The sequence below is a fragment of the Cucurbita maxima genome, unplaced genomic scaffold (genome assembly GCF_002738345.1).
Source record: "Cucurbita maxima cultivar Rimu unplaced genomic scaffold, Cmax_1.0 Cma_Scf00026, whole genome shotgun sequence".
Taxonomy (NCBI): Eukaryota; Viridiplantae; Streptophyta; class Magnoliopsida; order Cucurbitales; family Cucurbitaceae; genus Cucurbita; species Cucurbita maxima.
Window position 1 is genome coordinate 876,651 of NW_019272042.1, and position 22,336 is coordinate 898,986.

The window sequence follows — 22,336 nt, forward strand, 5'->3', positions numbered from 1 at the left end:
AAGTGTAGAAACCTCCCTCTGATAAATACGTTTTAAAATTGTGACATTACAGAAAGTGAGAGGAAACTATTTTAAGAAAAACAATTTAAAATTATTTGATGGGTGGTTAAGAAAGGAATAATATACTTAGGAAACCGACAAACAAATGTATTTATCTAATTTTTTTTATTTTCCATCCAAAGGTTGGTTTCATACCTAAAATTAATAATCATTATATTGTATTATTTTCCACCATTTTTTATTTTATTCTCGAAAATTTGTGTTTAAAATTACGATATATTTTCAATAATTTTCAACACTAAATTTTTAATTTTAATTTTTTAAAATTAAGTTTATAAACAATCGATCATATCCCAAAAAAAAAAATCACATTTTAGTTAGGAAACCAATCATTTTACAATAAATCATAATTGAAAAATAATTATAAAAAAAGAAAGTGTTCTTCGTGCAACCCACAAATTAATTTAATTTTCCATTACGTAATCAAAGTACACAAATTTCAAGACACAGACAAGTTTTTCCAAAAATATTAAGACAAAAGGAATCGAAGTCTTCCAAATTTCAGTCTTCGTCTTCCCCAAGTTTCCTCTCTGCAACTCCAAATTAATGGAAAAACCCCTCATCTCTCCGTCGGCCACTCCGCTTCACTCCTCCACCTCCGTTTCAAGTTTTCCAATCATCGCCGTTGCCGTCATCGGAATCTGCGCCACTGCGTTCTTACTCGTCGGCTATTACATCTTCGTCATCAAATGCTGCCTCAACTGGCAACGAATTGAAATCCTCCGCCGGTTTTCCCTTTCCCGCCGCCGTGAAGAGACATTAATACTCCGGCAGCCAGCGGATCCACGTGGGTTAGACCCATCAACGATTCAATCAATCCCATTGATTAATTACAAGAAACCCATTAAGGAAACAGCCAGTGGTGGCGAATGCGCCGTTTGCCTGACGGAGTTTCGGCCGGAGGAGCAATTGAGAAAGATTCCGATTTGTAGCCATCTCTTTCATATTGATTGCATTGACATTTGGCTTCAGAATAATCCCAATTGCCCACTTTGTAGAACCTCAATCTCCGCCCAAAATTGGCTGATTCCGGTCGATCAAGCCCCTTCCCCTCGAGATTTGGCTCTCAATTCCGGCAGCTCCGTCGATGCCACCACCGCCGATGAGAATTTCGTTGTGATTGAACTTGGTCGGAATCCCGACCGCCGCCGTCCTCCACCGTTTGGAAAGGTTACGAGTATGGGGGATGAGTGTATTGACATGAGGGAGAAGGATAAGGAGTTTTTAGTGCAGCCCATTAGGAGGTCGTTTTCGATGGATTCTTCCGGCGACCGGCAGCTGTACATGGCGGTGCAGGCGGCGGTGCGGCAGAGCGGCGGCGGTGAGAGTAGGGTTGAGGCAGAGGGTTGCAGTAACAGAGTACGAAGATCTTTCTTTTCTTTTGGAAGTGGCAGAGGATCTAGAAATGGAGTTTTGCCCATTCAGCTTCAACCTTAAAAGCCTCTGTTTTTTTCTTCTTCTTTTTTGTCCATTTTTTCATCATTGTAATTTGTAATTTGGTGATGTAGATTACACCATATTTTGTTCATATTTCTATAATTTGGAGTTTTTGAGTGAAAATTTTGGTGCTTTAAGAGTGGATTTATTCGTCTCGGGTCTATTTTATATTTTCGAATTCATTAAAGTTGAGTTGATACATGTTCAACCATTCTAAAATCTAGTAATTAAGTATTTAATTTTAATAATTATTGTATATAAAATCCAAGATTATGACCGGAAACCATAATTTAGATGAACGATAATCATGTTCAAGAATAACTTAAGAGATCTACGGTGAGATCTCTTATAAAAGTGTGGAAATCTCTCTCTAATAGATACGTTTTAAATTCGTGAGACTAATGATGATACATAACAAGCCAAAACAGACAATATCTGCTAGTGGTAGGCTTGGGCTGTTACAAATGGTATCATCTGAAGCAAACATCGGTGGCATGCAAGTGAGAATGTTGGTCCCTAAGGAGGGGTGGATTGTGAGATCTCACATCGGTTAGAGAGCATAAGGGTGTTAAAAACTTTGAGCTAGCATCAATGAGCATGCTATCGAGGACACTGACCCCTAAAGGAGGTGGAATGTGAGATCCCACATCGGTAGGAGAGTAGAACGAAGCATCCTTTATAAGGGTGTGGAAACCTCTCCCTAACCTCCGAGCTAGACATTGGGCAGTGTGCTAGTGAGAACACTGGCTCCAAAGGGGTGGAGAACTGTGAGTCCCACATCGATTGAAGAGCGGAACGAAGCATCCCTTATAAGGGTGTGGAAACCTCTCCCGAACTTTCGAGTCAGACATTGGGTAGCGTGCTAACGAGGACGCTAGCTCCCAAGGGTGAACTATGAGATCCCACATCAATTAGAGAACAAAACGAAGTATCCTTTATAAGGGTGTGGAAACCTCTCCCTAACCTCCGAGCTAGACATCGGGTAGCGTACTATTGAGGACGTTGGCCTCCAAGGGAGTGGAGAACGGTAAGATCCCACATTGGTCGGAGAGAAGAACGAAACATCCCTTGATATAGAAACCTCATTCTAGACTTCTCTTGCTCCAATACCTTTAAATTTTCTTACAAGAGTTAAAAAATTATGAAAGTATAGAAGATTCGACCCGTAGGAGAAAACAATAAGAAGATTAAAAACCAATAAGAACTTTCTCCACGTTTACTTTTGATATAAGTTGATTATCAAAAAAATTCATTCATATTTGCTTCCGAAACGCCTTTCATAACTTCATTCACGATCTTACGAACGTTCCATCTAAACGTCTGACAAGTCATACCCGAACTTGCATCAAAAAAAATTTCCCTAAATAAGAAATGTTCGATGATAATCTATTCCACGAGCATACGAACTAAGGGTCATCTTGTGAAACATGATTACTAGCGATTGACTCATCTTGAAGCTTATGTTCACCTTCTTTGCCCCATAACAAAAAATAAAGCCCAACCACGACGATAACTCCACCAACAATGCTACAGAAATAGAACAATAGCATAAAATTTAGTGTTCATCTCAATGTACCATTATAAAGATATGAAGCTTCTTACCTGCCGACGTAAAGCCTTTGTCCAAAAACAAAGTAAGCCAAAAGCGCAACCAAAACGGCACCAAGTGGACTGTACATTGTCGCGAAAACTGGGCCTTTTTTTTCAGTGCACCAAAGTTGTATATATATCACCAAAGCTGAGCCCACAATGCCCTGCGAGTATTCATTTTGGCATCACTATTAACACATCACAATCTAAGGCTATCAAGGTTGCTTTCCTGAGTTTCCTTACAGCATAGATAATGCACCATAGATCAATGTTGATTCCAACCTTCCAAACTCCTGGCTTGTGTTGTGTCAACAGTGCGAACACGCCTGTTTGTGCTGCTCCGATCAGATTCATCCATGTCGTTAGCGATAGCTGAGCCGGGTATCGTTTTAATGTAAATGCCTACATTTTTCACCTGAGATTAATATATATACATATCCATCGTTCAAAACAATGGTGAAGTGTTGCACAACAAAGTACACACTCAATCTAGATGAACACAAAGAACAGAGAGAGAAAGTTCAAAGAAGAATATTGGCTAAAAGATTATACAGATGATTTCAAGCATGATAGAATACATAGAATGGAGAAAGTAATGTTTGCTAGTGAGAGGTTTCCACACCATAAGTAATGTTTAGGTCTAGATTGCATAGGCTCTAGTATAAATACCCCTCCACCCTACACGGTGTCTTGTATTCTCTTCTCGATTGGTCTTAATAAAGAGTGTGAGTGTTTCCCACAGAGAGTTGTGTTCAACATTTGGTATCAGAGCAAGGTTAGTGTATGTTATATGATCTCTTGGAATTCTTAGTATGCTCTGTGGTTGCAGCTCTATCTTATCTTCCACATCAGAAACGATTTCTTGAGATAAGTAGTGAGTGAGTTTCTTTTGTGTCGTGAGTAGTTTGTGACTCTGCAAGTCTTGTGTCGAAAGAGCTTGTTTGGTATTACTGAGGTATAGCCAACACGATGGGTGATTTCCAAATCGTTGAAGAAATCAAGAAACTCAACAACAACTACTACAACACGTGGGCAACATGCATGATATTCTATTTACAAGGACAAGATCTTTGGGAGATCATTGGCGGGTGTGAAACTATGCCGCCAGAGGAGGATTCTAACGGCACCTTGCGCAAATAGAGAACCAAAGCAGGCAAAGCAATATTTTCCTTGAAGACCACAATCGGAGAAGAGATGTTAGAACATATTTGGGATGACAAGACACCAAAAGAAGCATGAGACACATTCGTGATGTTGTTCTCAAAGAAGAACGATACGAGGCTACAACTTCTGGAGAATGAGTTGTTGTCAATTTCACAACGTGACATGAAGATTACTCAGTACTTCCACAAGGTCAAATGGATGTATCGGGAGATTATTGAACTAGACCCGAAGTCTGCCATTGTAGAATCTCGAATGAAGAGGATTATAATCCACGGATTGCGACCGGAATATAGAAGCTTTATTACTGCTGTACAAGGATGACCCACTCAACCATTACTTGTAGAGTTCGAAAATTTGTTAGCCAGCCTAGCCAGCCAAGAAGCCATGGCTAAACAAATGGGAGGCATCACATTGAAAGGTGAAGAAGAAGCACTCTACACAAGTGAAAGTCTGAGCAATAATAGGTCGTCTACCAAATGTGAATACAATGGTGACAAAAGAAGAAGTCACCAAGGAACTTCACAACCGGAGAGAGCTCAGAAGAACGACAACAAGAGTTTCCAAAGGAAAGAGATTTAAAGGTATTTGCTATAATTGCAGGAAAAATGGCCACATGTCTAGAGATTGTTGGTCCAGGAAAAAGTCGATTGAAAGCAATGTGGCAATATCCAAAAAGAAAATAGAGAATGAATGAGATGCAGAGGTACTATGTCCAATAGTAGAAGACGAGCTAGCACTCATGGCAATGATGGAAGAGCATATCGATTACGAGGATGACTGGATCATTGATTCAAGATTCTTAAACCACATGATTGACAATCAAAGCGGTGTAATGGAAGAGGATGGACCTCAGAGAAGGAAGTATTACCAGACCTTGAGCTAACTGAAGAAATTCTTTTACAAAACACAGAGGAGCAAACAAAAGAAATTCTTTTATAGAACACAAAAGAGCAAACTGAAGAGATTCTTCCACAAAAGACGGGGGAGCAAATTGTACACATTTGCTTAAGTGCTTATGTGCCTGAAGATTCAAGTGACACTAGTGTTGGTGAGCAAGAAGTGACTCAACCAAGCGAGCCTAGTGAAAATGAAATGACATCTCAACAACTCAACAACTCAGACATTCAGAAATAATCCTAAAGACAAATCCAGAGTATGCCAACGCAGTAGAAGAAGAAGTTAATGAGTCGAAGACATATGAAAAAGCGATGGAGGAAGAAACTATAGCTCTGGAACAAAATCAAACTTGGGAATTAGTGCCAAGACCAAGAGGTACCAAACTCATATCTTGCAAGTGGGCTTACGAAATAATGTGTACCCCAGATGAATAAATCGTGAGATACAAAGCTCAAACTATAGATTCAGGGTTCTCTCAAGAATATGGACTAGACTATGATGAAACGTTTAGTCCAGTGGCAAAGATCATTATCGTACAAGTTCCTCCAGTACTTACGGTAAATAAAGATTAGAAATTATGGCAGATGGATATGAATAATGCTTTCTTGCATGGAGAGTTAAATAGAGAGCTCTACATGGACCAACTGAAGAAATTCGAAAATGAAGTTAGAGTCATTGATCAATATATGCAAAATCTGAAGAAGCCTCATTTGGATGCGGCTCAAAGGACCTTGAGATATGTCAAAGGTACAATCAATTAGGATCGTTTATACAAAAGAAGCGAAGACTGAAAGCTAGCTGGATATAGTGATGTCGACTATGCAGGAGACCACAATACCCGAAGATCAATAACTGAGTACGCGTTCAAGCTCGGTTCGAGAATAATTTTTTGGTGTAACAAAAGACAACCAACAATATCATTGTCAACTAAAGAAGCAGAGTACAGAGCAGCTGGAGTAGCTCAGGAAAATACATGGTTAAAACTTTTGATGGAAGATTGGCACCAGAAAATTGAGTATCCAATACCACTTCATTGCAACAATCAATTTGCGATTCTCCTAGCAGAAAATTCGGTGTTTTATGTTAGAACAAAGCATGTGAAGGTACACTACCATTTCATTAGAGAGAAAATCTTGAAGGAAGAAATCGAGATGCAGCAAATCAAGATAGATGACCAAGTAACAGACTTGTTTACAAAAGAGCTAAATACTGGCAGTCAGCTCAACATGGTGCAGCGAATGAGGACTAGTGTCAAGGGGGAGTGTTGAAATATCATCACTAGCCCAATAGAGTCAAGCCCAATAATTGTACGAGCCCATTGTATATTTATTTTAGTAGAGATTTTAAGGAAGATACGTAGAGATTTTAGGAGAAAGAGATCTATATATTTTAGGAAAAAGATTCATATTTGTTAGGTCTAGATTGCGTAGGCTGTAGTATAAATACCCCTCCACCCTACCTAGGTTATTCATCCAAGAAATCCAAAAAGTATTCTACACATGTCTTGTATTCTCTTCTCGATTGGTCTTAATAAAGAGTGTTGTTTCCCACAGAGAGTTGTGTTCAACACTGCCTAGTGACTGGCTCTGATATCATTTGTAACAACCCAATCTCACTGCTAGTAGATATTGTCCGCTCTAGCCTGTTACGTATCGTCATCAGCCTCACGGCTTTTAAAATGCATCTACTAGGGAGAGGTTTCCACGTTCTTATAAAGAGTGGTTTGTTCCCCTCTCCAACCGATGTGAGATCTCACAATTCACTCTCCTCAGTGACCAAAATCCTCGTTAACACACAGCCCACCCAGTGTCTAGGTCTACCCAGTGTCTAGGTCTGATACCATTTGTAACAACTTAGAACTAGACAGCTGACCGGCCAATTTTAGCATGTTCATCTACCTTATATAATTTGACCATAGTGGCCATATATAGTTTTACTATTTATAAACATTGATTAAGCTATAAATGAACCATAGACTTCATAACTCAACATTATCTCATATCGTCAACATTACCCCCACCCTCGTTGTTCTAGATCCGAGTGAAGAATGACCATTCCTCGTCGTTCCAAATCTAGACTAGGCTTTTGACGATAGCGATGGTGATGCCGACGAGAAATATTTAGAACAGGTTAAAAAGATGAAACTTGTAAAGTTATAAAATTTAGTAGAACAGGTTAAAAAGATGAAACTTGTAAAGTTATAAAATTTAGTAGGGAGTTTGAGGATTAGGGACCTGCATAATGTAGGAAAGGGCCCAAGAAATGCAGCTTGAAACAGTAAGAACCGAACCCTTAAGCCAATTCTCATGAACATGATGAGTAGCTGTGTGTTGCATATGTATTAAAGGATGCCACAGATTTGTAATGATGGGTCCCTTATAGAAAGTCATTACCATCGCACCGCCCAATGAAACCAATGTCCCCAACACTTTGGCTATTCCTCTTGGATTTCGAAGGTCAACACCCTCCAATCTTCCCATAATCAAAGAGTTAAGAGTATTAGTTCTTCACTTCGATCAAATATGTGTTAATGAATAGTTTTTAAGTTGGTGAAAATTGAAAGAACTGAACTTGAACATTACTGCAATTATGAATGTCAGGCAAGCTATAGTGTTAACCATTGATGAGAGGAAGGTAGGAGATGTGTATCTCATGCTTGAGTAGTACATGTTTTGACTCAAACTCGACCTGCAATTTCATTATCGTTTAGATATCGGAATGAATTAAATGTGTGACATTGATCGAAACTTACACGAAAAGTGAAAGAACAAAAATCTCTAAGAATAACGCCACCGTGATCCTCGGTCTTGATTTTCTACATAAACCAAAGAAACGTTCATACAGATAAAAGAAATGTTCATACAGCCCAAGCCCAAGCCCACCGCTAATAGATATTGTCTACTTTGACTCGTTATATATCGTCATCAGTCTCACGATTTTATAAAACGTGTCTGTTAGGGAGAGGTTTCCACACCCTTACAAGAAATGTTTCGTTTTCCTCTCCAACTTATGTGAGAATCTCACAATCCACACCCTCTTGGGGGTCAGTGTCTTTGTCGGCACACTACTCACTCTGATGCCATTTGTAATAGATATTGTCCGTTTTGGCCCGTTATATCTCATCGTTAGTCTCACAATTTTTTCTAACGCGTCTGTTAGAGAGAGGTTTCCACACCATTATAATGAATGTTTCGTTCTTCTCTCCAACCGATGTTGGATCTCACGATAATCCTAAAGTTCAGAGGATTTATGGGATCAAATGATGAAGAAAATGCTCAAATTCCATCTTTTGTTTCTTTCTCTATCTTTGATGAATTAAAATAAAAAAGACGAATTCGAGATGAAAATCACCGTACCTTTCGAGAAAATAAGCAAAGGGAAACAAAGCGATGGTAGCGACAATTTGTCGATAAGTAACGTGGATGTGAGGATTCATACCATGCTTGAAGGAAGCATCGGTAAAGAAATACAAAAATGTGTAGCCAAATTCGGTTAGAATTATGAGGATGTGTGGCTTGAACTTCTCGAAAAACACTCGTAACAAATAGACGTTCTTCATCATGGCGACGACCGATATCCACCACCGATGTCGTGGCTCCTCCTTTGTATACAAATTCTTTGAGCTAAGTTTGAGAGTGTACACATAGAAGAACTTATTTGCAAGTATTAAGTTAGAAAAGGAAAGGTTATTTGTTGAGCATTAGTTCTCAGTCATTATCAATGTGATGAGGACAAATACCTTTTACTTTACTCCTCCAAAACATTTTTAGTAGTAAGAATATATGAAAATATCAACTTTAGAGTGGAGAATATATGGAGAGTTCCAGCAAAATCGTGTTTTTCATGTTAAAAGAACCATGCACAACTTTGGTTGAATTAAGGACCGATTTTGCTGCCAACGATTTGTATCACAACTCAACGGTTGCTCAGTGGTAATGGTCGGTACGTGTTTGTATGGCCTTTGGTTTGATTCTCTATTGGAGATGGTCGTCATGTTTTGCTTGGTTTGACACTTGGTTGGACGGGAGCTCTAGTTGTAGCTTAGGATGATGGTTATTTTAGAAGCGAGCAGTTCCCTATATGTCAAGGTTTCTATATTAGCCTATGAGATCCCACATCAGTTGGAGAGGAGAACTAAGCACACCTTATAAGGGTGTGAAAACCTCTCTTTAACAGAAGCATTTTCAAATCATGAGACTTTAGACGATACACAACAGGCCAAAGTGAACAATATTTGCTAGCAGTGGATTTAGACTGTTATATATCCCTTTAATTTCATAGAGTTGGCTGAACTCTTAAGAAAGTAAAGGAGGGATCGAGGATTTGGCTTCCTCGTCATTCTTGAGTCTATTCGGTTGCTAGTGTCTCGAGAGTCCTTCTGTCATATGAATCCTTTAGTTTCTTGGTCCCGTCTCCTTAGTTTGGAAGCAATATTTTCACTCTTTAATATTATAGCTTGCTATATAGAATACGTTGCAAACACATGGTCGTCTTCGTCGATTCACTTTCTCCTCATCACATTTTACAAAGTTTCAACTAATGAAAAGTATTTTCCAAAAAGTTATTTAATATTGTTTATTGAAAAAAAAAATAGGCATTTTACTTAAAAAGGGTATTTTTGGAATTTAATTTAAAAATTATGAGTATTTTTTAAACTAATTTTAAAGTTTATGGGTATTATTAAAACCATATTTAAAATAATATTTAAGATAATGTTAACTAATTAATAAAAAATAAGAATTATATTAAATTGGTAAATAAATATCAATTAATTAATTAACTATATTTAAAATAAAATAAAAAAACAAAGGAATAAACGATGCCTCTAAAAATCTTATACCAAATATGGGTATCACAAAGTCTTACCTATTCTCATCTCTCTTGGCTTTATCCATAGTTTAGAACCCAGCTAGTGTTTTAGGTGGTCAACACCAAAGGCATCTGATTCTCAAAGAGAATGTGCAGCCAATCAGTGGTTGCCATTTGGCAGTTCGGACGGATCAACCAAATGGTCAACCAAATACACGAATATCGTAGCCTGCATGAGCTCCTTCCCCTAAAGTTAGAGGTTCAAATCCTTGTACCTCCGTCTAAAAAAACGCAAACCGAACTCCTACACATCATTGGCATCATTCTATCATATATCTTGATTCCCTTATGAAAGATTTCGAGTGCAGCCAGTGTCCAGAGCATAATCCGAGCTGAAATGGCTATGATTATCCAGCTTAGGGAGGCTAAAACAACAGAGATTTGGAACTTTCGACATTCGTCCCCGGTACGAGTTTGTGTTCAAACTGCAGCCAATATCCAGAGCATAATCAGAGATGAAATGGCTATGGTTATCCAGCTTAGGAAGGCTAAAACAACAGAGATTTGGAAGTTTCGACATTCGTTGCCGAAACTGCAGCGTCCTAAGTCACTGAAGAACAATACAGCTACCCCGCCCGAGGCGGAAGCTGCAGCAAGAGACAATGTTGCTGTCACCTGAAAACCAAAAACTGAATAAATGCTTGAACTTCCCTATAATCTAAAACAACTCAGAGTTTTGTAGGTGTTTTAGTGCCTCACCCAATCCCCAACTACAAAGAGGCTGACCAGAATAGGATTGTGAAGCATCTTCTTCCTTAACAAAGCATATGCATCTAACAATGCCAGCATAAAACTCCATGTCAGTTGCAGGCCCATCGACGCGATCACGTAGCTGCAAATCACGATTCAATCACAAACTCGGAGTTTAATTCGTGTCGTATATCATCTCAAATTTGATAACTTTACATAAAATTCAGAGTTCGTATGGTATCAGAGGGCATCTCACAGTTTCTTCTATAACTATTTTCACTGATTTCTCAATCACTGTTTTATGAGTTAATGTAAAACAAGAAAAGGGTTATTTAGAAAGAAACTAAGTTCAAACTTGTAACAAACACTTCCCGTATCAAATGAATGGAAATGAAGAAGATAGACACCGAAAATGTAACAGTCAAACCCAATTCGCTTTGGCCCGTTACTGTCTGCTTTGCGGTTTTCACACAATTGTAAGGAGTGCTTCGTTTCCCACTCCAACCGATGTGGGATTTTACAATCCACCCCCCTTGGGGGCCAACGTCCTCGCTAGCATACCCACCCGGTGTCTGGCTCTGATACCATTTATAACAGCCCAAGCCTCCCACTAACAGATATCGTCCACTTTTGCCCGTTATGTATCACCAGTTTTTAAAATGCGTCTACTAAGAAGAGATTTCCGCACCCTTATAAGAAGTGTTTCATTCCCTTCTCCAACCGATGTGGGATCTCACAATCCACTCCTTTTGGGGGGCCAGCATCCTCGCTGGCACACCACCTAATGTCTGGCTTTGATAGCATTTGTAATAGCCCAAGCCTACTGCTAACAAATATTGTCTGTTTTGGCCCGCTACGTATCGTCATCAGCCTCATGGTTTTTAAAACGCGTCGACTAGGGAGAGGTTTCCACACCCTTATAAAGAGTGCTTTGTTCCCTTCTCCAACCGATGTGGGATCTCACAATCCACTCCTTTGGAAGACCAGCATCCTCGCTGGCAAACCGCCTGATGTCTGGCTTTAATAGCATTTGTAACAGTCCAAGCCTACCTGCTATCAGATATCGTCCGCTTTGGCCCATTACATATCGCCGTCAGCTTCACAGTTTTTAAAACGCGTATACTAGGGAGAGGTTTCCACACCTTTATAAGGGATGCTTCGTTCCCCTCTCCAACCGATGTGGGATCTCACAATCCATCTCCTTGGGGGCCAGCATTCTTGTTGGCACACTGCCCTATGTCTGGCTCTGATGTCATTTGTAACAGCCCAAGCCTACTACTAAGAGATATTGCCCGCTTTCACGGTTTCTAAAACGTGTCTACTAGGGAGATGTTTCCACACCCTTTTAAGAAATGTTTTGTTCCCCTCTCCAACCAACGTGAGATCTCACAATCCACCCCCTTGGGGGCCAGCGTCCTCGCTACCACATCGTCCAGTGTCTAGCTCTAATACCATTTGTAACAACCCAAGCCTACCACTAACAGATATTGTCCACTTTGACCTATTACGTATTGCCGTTAGTCTCAAGGTTTTTAAAACACATCTACTAGGAAGAGGTTTCAACACCCTTATAAGAAGTCCTTCATTCACTTCTCTAACTGACGTGAGTGCTCTATTCAACTTATAGCTATCTTCAAACTTACAAAGCAGCAATGAAAAGCCATAACCAAAAGCAGCCAAATCAGTACTAAAAGGAAAGAATTACAATGCAAAATAAATACTAATCAAGCCAAAAGAAGAGAAGGGGAAGAATCAATAAATACCAAAAAGCAGTGAAGTTATAGAAGCCAACAGAGGTAGCCATGGAAGCAACAGCCCCAGCAGCAAAAGCACATTGCAAAAGCCTCAACACAAGCCCAGTCAATGTCCCTGGAGTCCCAGCAAAATCCAACATGTTTTCCTCCAATTCTTCATCCACAATCCACAGAATACCCTCAAAACCCCACCATTTTCACAAAATCATGCCGCAAATCAAAACCCAGAAACCCTAATCAGCAAAATCTAAACAGATCGTTCAATCAACGCCAGAAAACAGGGTAATGCGGATGTTGATGGCTTCTGGCTTATGGGTTTTGAAGCGATTATCAATCCTGGGTGCCATTGATGTTTGAAGAACGGAAATGGGGAGATAGAAAAGTAGAAAGAAAGTAAAAACGACAAATGAAAAGCCCTAAATGGCGATCTTCGGCGGCACGCGTTGATTGGTCCACCATCTCCCCTGGGTTTTGGTGGGATGTTGTCAATTTGGAATGGAAGAACAAATTGAAGGGGATTCTTTAAAATAATGGTATGAAAGAAGACAACCTTGGGGCTTACGAAACTTGTGGGCGAAGCACTCGAGACTGTGTGTGGATTTTGTTGCTTCGGCTTCATTTTTTGTTCATCTTTTTACTGTTTTTCTCATGATTGTTATGACTCTAAATTCATTTTGGTGTGTGTTAGAAGAATTAAATGCTTGGATCCAGTTTTAACAACTATTTTGTTTCCTCCTATGAAGAAACACTTGAATTACTTATCAAGTTTGAATTTCATTTTGCCCATGAAAATGGCATTTGCAGGTGATCGAGTTGTCAAATGGGTGCGAGTTCATGGAATGGGAACCGTTGACATAGGATAGGAACGAGTAGCGTTGCCATCGAAAGTTCAAATATCTCATATACTCTCACTACCTAATCTAAAGTTCAAATATTTCATTAAAAAAGACAAATCAACCAATACTCACACAATAGGTAGACTCCCAAAACAAACAACGCCGAACTTTTTTATCTTTAAATATTTAGAACTATTTATTGTAACAACTTATATCATATTCTAATTGAATTCAAAAAGATTTTACTTCGTTCAATACACAAGTTAAGTTAGGTTGGAAAAATCTTTTGAATATATGTTTTATTAATAATTAAAATTTCATAAAACTCAAATATCAAACATTCATAAATCACAACACATCATTAACTATGAGATCCCACATCGATTGGAGAGAACAACGAAACATTTCTAATAAGAGTAGAGAAAACTCTCCCTACTATACACATTTTAAAACCGTGAACCTGATAGCAATACGTAACATGCAAAAACGGACAATATCTGCTACCAGTAGACTTAGGCTTTTACAAATGGTATTAGAGATAGATATCGAACAGTGTTTGCCCGTGAGAACACTAGCCATCAAGGGAGTGGATTATGAGATCCCACATCAATTATAGAGAAGAACGAAGCATTCTATATATGGGTCTAGAAACCTCTCCTAGTAATCGAATGAAAACCTATCCCTAGCAACCATATTTTAAAAACCATGAGATTAACGGCAATAAGTAACGGGCCAAATCAAACAATATCTACTAACGATAGACTTGACAAAATAATTTTAAAAAGTAGGGTAGTAGGATAGTGTTGGTTGTAACTCTATTTTCGAGTTGCCCAACAAAAAAAAATTTCAATCTCACCAACTAAGTATATAACTTGGCTTTCAATGTCTCCCCTATTCCTTACCTTAAAGAAAAGTCTTCCCATTTCCATCCCATTCATTACAATCACACAACAAAACACATTGAAGCTTCAAAATTATGTGAAAGAACTTTCATTACAATCACATAACCTCCAACCTCAAGAACATAGAAGAGTAACCAAAGCATATCACAGCCTCCAAAACAACAAAATGAAATGATCATATGAGTGTTCAGTTCCAAAAAGAGACCTACAGAATAGATAAACATAACCCTCCTTCATAATCTATGATGTTTTCGACTTCGGATTCTTCCTCACGACTTGCTTCCTCGGGTACGAATTCTTCATACCGATGAAGAACAGCAACGCTCCCAACAATGCCAGATTCTGCATAATATCAACCACACAACCTTATGATCCCTTCCGTATCTTAGCCCAAATCAATTTCGTATCTTTACATTCACCGAGTTATCGCGTGTTTTCTTTATTTAGCTTGTATTAAGATACAACTAAGATCTCAAGCTTCTGTAGTTAGGCCACTAAGCAATCAGATTCATCATTCTTGCTACATTAGCTCAATTACCTGAGTGAATTTCACAAAAAGTTGGTTGAATTCCTTTTTCTCGACGTCGTAGTTGTAGAAATCGTACAAGATTGGTGCAGTTATGGCCTGATGCAAGATCTACCCAGCAAGAACATTCAACAATTCAAATTGAATTGTCTTTGGTAAACGAATGAATATTGGTTTTGTAAAATTTGATATCATATCATACCAGAAGAAAGGCTCCAATGGAGCTGTTGAAGATGAAGAGCAGGCTTCCAAGGCCCTTCAGCGCAATGGCACCAGCCACAACATGTAGGATCTGTTGAAAATGGATGGAAATTTAAAGAACATTCGCCATGAGAAACAATGAGAAACACCGTGAGCATTTCCTCACCTCAACTTTGGGGAAATCCAAACCAGTATGAGATTCAAAATTGCGAGAGAAAACGTTGAATTTTGGCTTCAGATACTTGGCCGCCGCTCCTCCATCGGTACCAAAATCATTGAATCTGAAGAACAAAAATGAAATCAAGATCCAAAAGGGTTCATCCCCTGCAGAAACATTCCAGAGAGAAACAAACGGAGTCCAAAGTTTCCAAGAAGTAACACATAGTTCAAGCAAAATAGAAAGACTCCCATCATTTCCACTCACAGATCTGAGCTCATAACAAGACGAAACAACAGAATCTACCATGATTACATAACTGAAAAGGTTCATGAACTAAAACCCTAAATGAGGGGTTTTCCGATACACATTTAGAAAGTGACCCTACATCTGAAAATTCAAATTTCCAGTGAAGAAACCTCAGAATAGTATAAAAAAAAAAAAAAAAAAGCAACAAAATGAAGTAGATCTGAGTTGCTTACTCTTGCCAAGCAGAGAGGGCGAAGACGGAGACGAAGAGAACTCTTCCGACAAACGAAACGAAAGCCATTTCCGTCACAAAAACAGCTCCGACTCCGACAGAGATTTCGAAACCGAAACAAGAGGAGAAGAAGAAGAACAGAAACTTCAAAAGAGAAAAACAGGGAAAGCCTTTCTTCTCTCGATGTCTGTAAAACTTCTCCTTTCGCCGCCTTCGGTTCTTCTTCTCCTCTCTTAAATCTAAACTCGGCGCTCGAAATAATCTCTTACAAGTTTCACTCGCGCGACTGTAGAATTCATCCATACTCGCTTCAAAAATTGACTGTGCTGACTACCCCTTGCCTCCACGTACTCCAACCAATCGTATTCGTTCAATTTACAACAAGTCAGCCACGTGGCAGTATGATTGGGCAAGTTCATTTTTAATGCTACTTTTCCAATTTATTATGGAGAAAATTAAAAATTTTATTAGACTAATTAATATAAAAGTTTAAAAGTTAAAATATTTAAATTAATAAAAATACCTTTAAAACCTGTGAAGGCCAAATTCAAAAGGTTAATTTTTTCCATTCAAAACAAAATATTTAAAAAGAAAATTAAAAGTATTTTTTAAACGTTTTTTAATTTAAGAGTATTATTGAAACTTAATTCAAAATTGATTGAATATATAGTAATTTACCAATATAGGCTTAAGAATAATGGGAAATTTAAAAGATTAATAATGGGAAGAATATGGCAAACTATAAGGCTTGTTTCCTTCCATTTTCTTCTTTTATTTTATTTAGATCTAATTTTATTTACATTAATTAATGCCCATTATTTTCCTTGTTTTTTTTTTTTCAACTAACTATTACTTATTTATTAAAAAATTGAGAGTTTATGCTTTTAGATCGTGGCTTAGAACTTCAACACATTTAATATTAATTCATGCTATTAGTAGTCGTTTACTTTGTAATATAATAAAGTAATACAAAACATTTACATTCAAATTGTGTTTAAAAAACAATATATTAAGTGATTTTAAAATAATTAAAAAAAGGTTTATAATTAATTTTTACTATTGTATTTTTAAATATAAAATTATTTTTTAATGATTAAATACCTCATGGTATTCTTATCATTTTGTATTGGGATAATAGCGATTTTTTATTTATTTTTATTTTTTTTCATAAATGTGTGAGTAAACTCTAGTACGATTTCATAAATAAAACAAAAATTATCATTTTTTAAAGTTGATAATCTGATCTTTTACCTAATAATCATTAAACTTTCTAAATTTGTCTCTTATAGGGTTCAGAATTTAAATATATAAAAATTTAAATGTTTAAACACAATATGATACAAATTTCTTTAAGTAATTGAAAGTTCAAAGACATATTAAACGGTTTTCAAATGACTTGATAATTTATGTTACACCCGAGTAAATGAGGGGTATACAAATGAACTGATACCACATCTAAATGATAGTGATACTGAAAATAAGATAACTAATAAAAATTGAAAATAAATGAAAGTTATTACGTATACTAACAAGATGTACTTTTCTTTTCGGTAACTCAATCGTAAAAACTTTATATAATTAAACATGTTTTACTTAGAGTAATTTTATATTGGGTGAATTCCTAAGAATTTTTCTACGATGCATATGAGTGAAGACAAAATATGCTGAAAAAACTCCTATTTTTTTAATTATTAAGAAGCGATAAAATATTATTTTTTAAAATAATTTTTTTTTATGATTAAATCTAAGTTTCTAACATTTCAAATCTAAAAAAATAATATAAAATGAAAACGTTGGAAAAACAGGCATTTAAAAAAATGATGTCGACCAGCCATAAAACAAAGCACGTGATGCACGTGATCTGAGTAGCCGACAGGAACTTGTCGTTTTAGAACCCACAACTCCACAACTTCCTTTTCCTTTTTCTATTATTTTATTAAATATAAAAAATAAAAAATTCGAATATTTAATCTTTAATTTGAGATTATATATCTCAATCAACCGAGTTATAGTCCAGATTGGACATACGACCAAACATGTTGAGTTACGATCTACTCGCTTTTTTTTTTATTATTAAATTATAAATTTTATTCCCAAACGTTGTATTCTTATCTAACAAGTTCATAAATTTAAAATAAAATTTATATTTAAAACATTTTCTTAAATTTTATTAATTTATTTGATAGAAAATTGAAATTTTAAAAATTTATTATAAATTTTTTTAAAAGCTCAAACATTTATTAAATACAATTACCCCCAACCACTTTAATTAAATAAAATAAATTAATTAAAACTTGCATTCCACTCGAGGATTTAAAAAAATAATGACCAATGGGTAGGTGAAGCCAAGTTGGATTGTTAAATAGCACACATTGAGTGAGTTGTTCTTAAGTGTTCGTGTCAATGTAATCAAATCGAGTATTGAATTAGATTGTTTTGAAATAATTTTGATGTCCAAACTCAGATTTATTAGATGCAGAAAAGAATTTACATGAATCTTATACTATCGAGTAAGTACGAGAAGAAGATTAATGTAATTAGATCGAGGGATCCTGAAGTGGTTTGATCACAATAGCTAGTGTTGAGTTGATTATATATGTGAGATCTCACATCAATTGGAGAGAGAAACAAAACATTGTTTATAAGAGCGTGGAAATATCTCTCCCAGCAAACGCGTTTTAAAAATCTTGAAAAGAAGCCGAAAAGAAAAAGTCCAAAGAGGACAATATCTGCTAGCGCTTGGGTTGGGGCAATGTGCCAGCGAAGACGCTGAGCTCTCAAGGGAGTGCATCGAGTATGATTGAGCTATGCTTCTTCTAATTAGGGTTTGAATGATTAGTTAAAAATGTAAATAAATTGTAATTTTAGATAGGAAGAAAGTTATGAATATATAAATAAGTATATATGTGGAGGTAATTTTATGGAAACTCTAATTTAATACAAATAAATAAACAAATAATATATATATATTAGCATTACTGTTTGAGCGTTTAATTTTACGATTTTAGGCTTCTCTTCTATAATTTCCGCCCCCGTTGGAGTTTATCGGAGCTCTGAGTTTCCGATCCCACAAGCGCCAAGGTTCAGATTAGCCCTTCGTTTTCTCTCTTTCTTTCTAAAATGGGGTTCTTCTCTTTCCTTGGAAGGGTCCTCTTTGCCTCGCTGTTCATCCTCTCCGCCTGGCAAATGTACTATCTCTCTCTCTTTACATTTTCAGATCGGACTGTATTATCTCTACGTTCTTTCAATCTGATTATTTTTGTTGTCTTCTACTGTAGATCTGCTAATTTTGATCGTATTTCTGTGTTTATTTGTTCTTCTGATGATCGATTTTAGGGGTTTTGTAATCGGCGCTGTAGTGTGTGACTTTGTCTGTGTTTTCACTGATGTTTGACGATATTTGTCGCATTAGTTTTCCAATCGTAAAGATTATTGCTCTTTTTATGGGATTCATATTCCGATTGTTGATCTCGCCTTTTTCTTTACCATTGTGGACGGTTTGAATGTGCTTTTTGAAATCAGGAGTGCAGGTTTTTCGGAAATGGAAGGGGATTAAGGGATAAACAGAGCTTAGATTTTGTATTAGTGAGGAATGGAGAGTTCACCAATTTTTCTTCGCTAGATATTGAGCTATCGCTTCTTGAGATTAGATTTTGAATGTTGGGCGTTGTGATGAATTATTAAGAAGCTGTATTTTTAGTTGATTCCTGAGGACCCACTTCACTTTTGGGTCATTCTTAATATTTGATTCATTTAAATTATGCATCATTGTGATAATTTGTTTTCAAGCTTAGTGGTTTGATAGAAGGAAATTATCAGATTGTTTTAGGTTCTTGATTTCTTTTTCTTTTTGTGTGTGTTTTCAACGAGATGGAACTTTCTAAACCCTTTTCTAGGAATCAATCTTAATTAAGAAAACAGGTCGAAAAGGTTTTCAAATTTCATCTTTCAGGCAATACAAGTGCAGTATTGCTTAACTTGTGTTAGATAAATTTACGTTTCGCTTATTTCTACGCTCTGTGATTTGAAGATTGGACCGGGTTGTCTTCTTCAGTGTGAAAAAGTTAATCGAGTCGAACATCATTCTGGCTATCATGAAAGTTAGAATATAAAGGAAATGTAATATGTCCAACGTACAATGAAATGAAGGATTTCTTTGTTGTGTTCTTGTTTGTTGTTAAATTATAATGTGCCTGTAAGTATTGCTTTCTATCACTCGGTTAATCATTTTGTAGGAGAGATGGCCGAGTGTTTGTAGGCGTAGTATTGGAATTGCTATGTACGCTTTTTGTTAGGAAAACAATTATATTTTTCAATTATTCAAAAATATAGGGCTATACGGACTCGAACCGTAGACCTTCTTGGTACAACTCATTAGGGGTTATTACTTCCTTGGTAGCTCAACACATGTACTCTTTACTTGCTTATGCAAAACTCCTGGCTTATGACTTAGGCTGGGTTCTATGCTCTCCGGCCTCATGTTAAGTTAAATACACGAGGAATAAGATCGAACTTTCAAGTTTGTGTTTATGTTGAACTCGATAAGGCGTCTATTGTTAGGTTCAATGAATTTGGCACTGATGGTGGACCTGCTGCAAAGGAACTCATTCCGAAGTTGTACACTCTTAGGAGAAACGTCTCCGCTCAATTTGGATTCGACCTACCCGTTATCGACGTGAGTTTCAGTTCTTCTGTGGATTGTACTGCTGAACCTTCATACCATTTTCTCTTTTGTACTCAGATTATGAGTTTGTTCTACAGGTTTCCCATTTAGTTGCTGCGTTTTTGTCTCTTAAAGGCATTGGTGGCCTTCTCTTTGTATTTGGGAGTCCAATTGGAGCTTATCTCCTGGTAGAATTTGCTTTGCCTCCTTTTGTTGATGCCTTTATTACTTCAAGTTACTTTAAGTTTGTTCTTATTCCCATTATAGCAGCCGAGCTTGTTTGTTTATGCAGCTTCTTTACTTGGCAATTAGCACACCAATTCTGTATGATTTTTTCAACTATGGTCGTGACAAGTCCCAATTCAGTATACTAATGAATGATTTCTTACTGGTGAGTTGAGCAAATTTGTTTGCACTAAGCCAATTCATTCGTGTTATTGCAAACGTCATATATTTCGTTTTTCTTTTTCGCTTTGCAGCACGTGGCACTTGCTGGTGCATTGCTCTTCTTCATCGGAACGAAGAACTCGATTTCGAGGAGGCAACAGAAGAAGAAGGCACACAAAGCCAAAACGAACTAGAAATGTAAGACAAGCCATTTCTTTAACTCGAAATCGTACCATTCCTTTCCATTCCCTTCACTCGGGTTGGGGCTCGGATCGAAAAGCTTCTTATTTAATAATCCTTTTTGTGATGATTGATTTACTCATTAGGAATTTCAGTTCTCTATTGACTGTCGAATGTTGTTGGAGTTCATTACAGTCAAATATGAAGGGATTTAGACACATGTTCTTCTCCATTCAAACTGTTTTCAGAGGATTAGAATCTTTTATTCAATTAACCTTATTTGTAGAACTATATGTTGATGTGCATATTTTTGGATGTTGATAATTTTTCTGGAGAATCATTTAACTATATTTTGAATAATCTTGGAAGTCTCATATCAACGAACATGCTTTTGAATTGAACCATCATTTACGATCTCTGTAATCATTTTGATTTCTATCATGTCTGCCATTCATTAGGAATCTAGCATCCATTTATCTGTGAGATTGAAGTGTAGGAATAGTTTCTGATCCTCATGAAGCTCAGATTTGTCTTTGAAAAGTTCATAAACTTTAATCGTGTTCCTACTACCGACGAAATAGTGATATGATGGTTAGAAATGTTACTCGATACGAGTCAATATTCTTTTCAAGGTTAGATATCGAGTCAATCAAGTCTAAATATGAGCAAAATCGAAACTCAAACTATGAGTCGGATTAGGTTGGGTTGGGTCGAAAATTCGTCTAGGTCAGAATAGAGTCATACTTTCTAAGGTAGAGATGGTTTGGTTCTTGGGACTTGTAGGAGGTGAATGCATCGGTTTAGATGTTCCAAGTTCGAACTTTTGAGCGAGCTCAATACCAAAAATCCTTGATATCTCTCGAGTATGAATCTTGGGGTGGGTGTGACGTATGAGGGCCTTTCGATATGTGCCGTAGATTTATGTAAATAAAACGATTCATAAAATTTACTTAAATTAGTGATTAAGTTGTGACATCTAAATTACGTTTTATAATTAGGGCGAAGGAGCAATTTGCAAATCACTTGAAAATTAAGGACCATTTGGAATATTTAACTTTTTTTTGGATTTCTTTACAAAATTTATTCCAGGCCTGTGGTGTTCCAATCAAACAAATATCCGCCATACACGTGTACTCTTATCTCAACTTTGTCAAAGGTTCACGTTTGACCACGTCCGTTAAAATCTAACGTAACGTCGTTACCGATAAGTCAATTTGATGCCACGTCGGATTCCTCACTGTCACAGCCATACTCTCACGCCACCCTTGTCTGCCACGTGTTTAATCTGTCTCGTATGGCAATTATTACTTAATTATTACTCATTTAAATATAAGGAGGTGGATCAACTCTAATTATTAAATTCCATAAATATTTATGAAGGGAGGGGAAATAAAAAAAGACGAATAAATATTTTTGTTTGAATTTTTAGTATTTGTTGAGAATTTGAATAAAGTTTTTCAACCAAAAAAATAAAATTGGTCAAAAGCAAAGATTGGAATCCCTTGTGTTTTATTATGCCCACAGTTTATTCCTTTAAACAAA

At 36.9% G+C, this 22,336-nt stretch overlaps 5 protein-coding genes across 5 annotated transcripts; 2 read left to right on the forward strand and 3 right to left on the reverse strand.

Moving 5' to 3' along the window:
• The first annotated feature begins 455 nt into the window (after nt 1-455).
• Nucleotides 456-1,634, forward strand: LOC111499094 (RING-H2 finger protein ATL16-like). Its single transcript, XM_023150555.1, has one exon. It carries the CDS (start codon nt 607-609, stop codon nt 1,495-1,497), a length of 891 nt encoding a protein of 296 aa, XP_023006323.1. The 5' UTR covers nt 456-606; the 3' UTR covers nt 1,498-1,634.
• A 1,078-nt stretch (nt 1,635-2,712) lies between these two features.
• On the reverse strand, nt 2,713-8,837 carry LOC111499093 (WAT1-related protein At4g08300-like). The gene is made up of 7 exons (XM_023150554.1): nt 8,505-8,837; nt 7,901-7,963; nt 7,720-7,836; nt 7,383-7,620; nt 3,331-3,489; nt 3,100-3,251; nt 2,713-3,024 (listed from the first exon to the last, which is right to left on the reverse strand). The coding sequence occupies exons 1-7, from the start codon at nt 8,708-8,710 to the stop codon at nt 2,904-2,906; spliced, it is 1,056 nt and encodes a 351-aa protein (XP_023006322.1). The 5' UTR covers nt 8,711-8,837; the 3' UTR covers nt 2,713-2,903.
• Nucleotides 8,838-10,214: 1,377 nt separating this feature from the next.
• Nucleotides 10,215-13,087, reverse strand: LOC111499096 (CASP-like protein 5B3). Its single transcript, XM_023150558.1, has 3 exons — nt 12,471-13,087; nt 10,717-10,849; nt 10,215-10,632 (listed from the first exon to the last, which is right to left on the reverse strand). The coding sequence occupies exons 1-3, from the start codon at nt 12,599-12,601 to the stop codon at nt 10,438-10,440; spliced, it is 459 nt and encodes a 152-aa protein (XP_023006326.1). The 5' UTR covers nt 12,602-13,087; the 3' UTR covers nt 10,215-10,437.
• Nucleotides 13,088-14,195: 1,108 nt separating this feature from the next.
• Nucleotides 14,196-15,897, reverse strand: LOC111499389. Its single transcript, XM_023150982.1, has 5 exons — nt 15,566-15,897; nt 15,093-15,207; nt 14,928-15,017; nt 14,738-14,836; nt 14,196-14,541 (listed from the first exon to the last, which is right to left on the reverse strand). The coding sequence occupies exons 1-5, from the start codon at nt 15,865-15,867 to the stop codon at nt 14,440-14,442; spliced, it is 708 nt and encodes a 235-aa protein (XP_023006750.1). The 5' UTR covers nt 15,868-15,897; the 3' UTR covers nt 14,196-14,439.
• Nucleotides 15,898-18,544: 2,647 nt separating this feature from the next.
• On the forward strand, nt 18,545-21,134 carry LOC111499395. The gene is made up of 5 exons (XM_023150990.1): nt 18,545-18,752; nt 20,125-20,239; nt 20,326-20,415; nt 20,520-20,618; nt 20,707-21,134. Exons 1-5 carry the CDS (start codon nt 18,685-18,687, stop codon nt 20,806-20,808), a joined length of 474 nt encoding a protein of 157 aa, XP_023006758.1. The 5' UTR covers nt 18,545-18,684; the 3' UTR covers nt 20,809-21,134.
• The last annotated feature ends 1,202 nt before the right edge of the window (nt 21,135-22,336 follow it).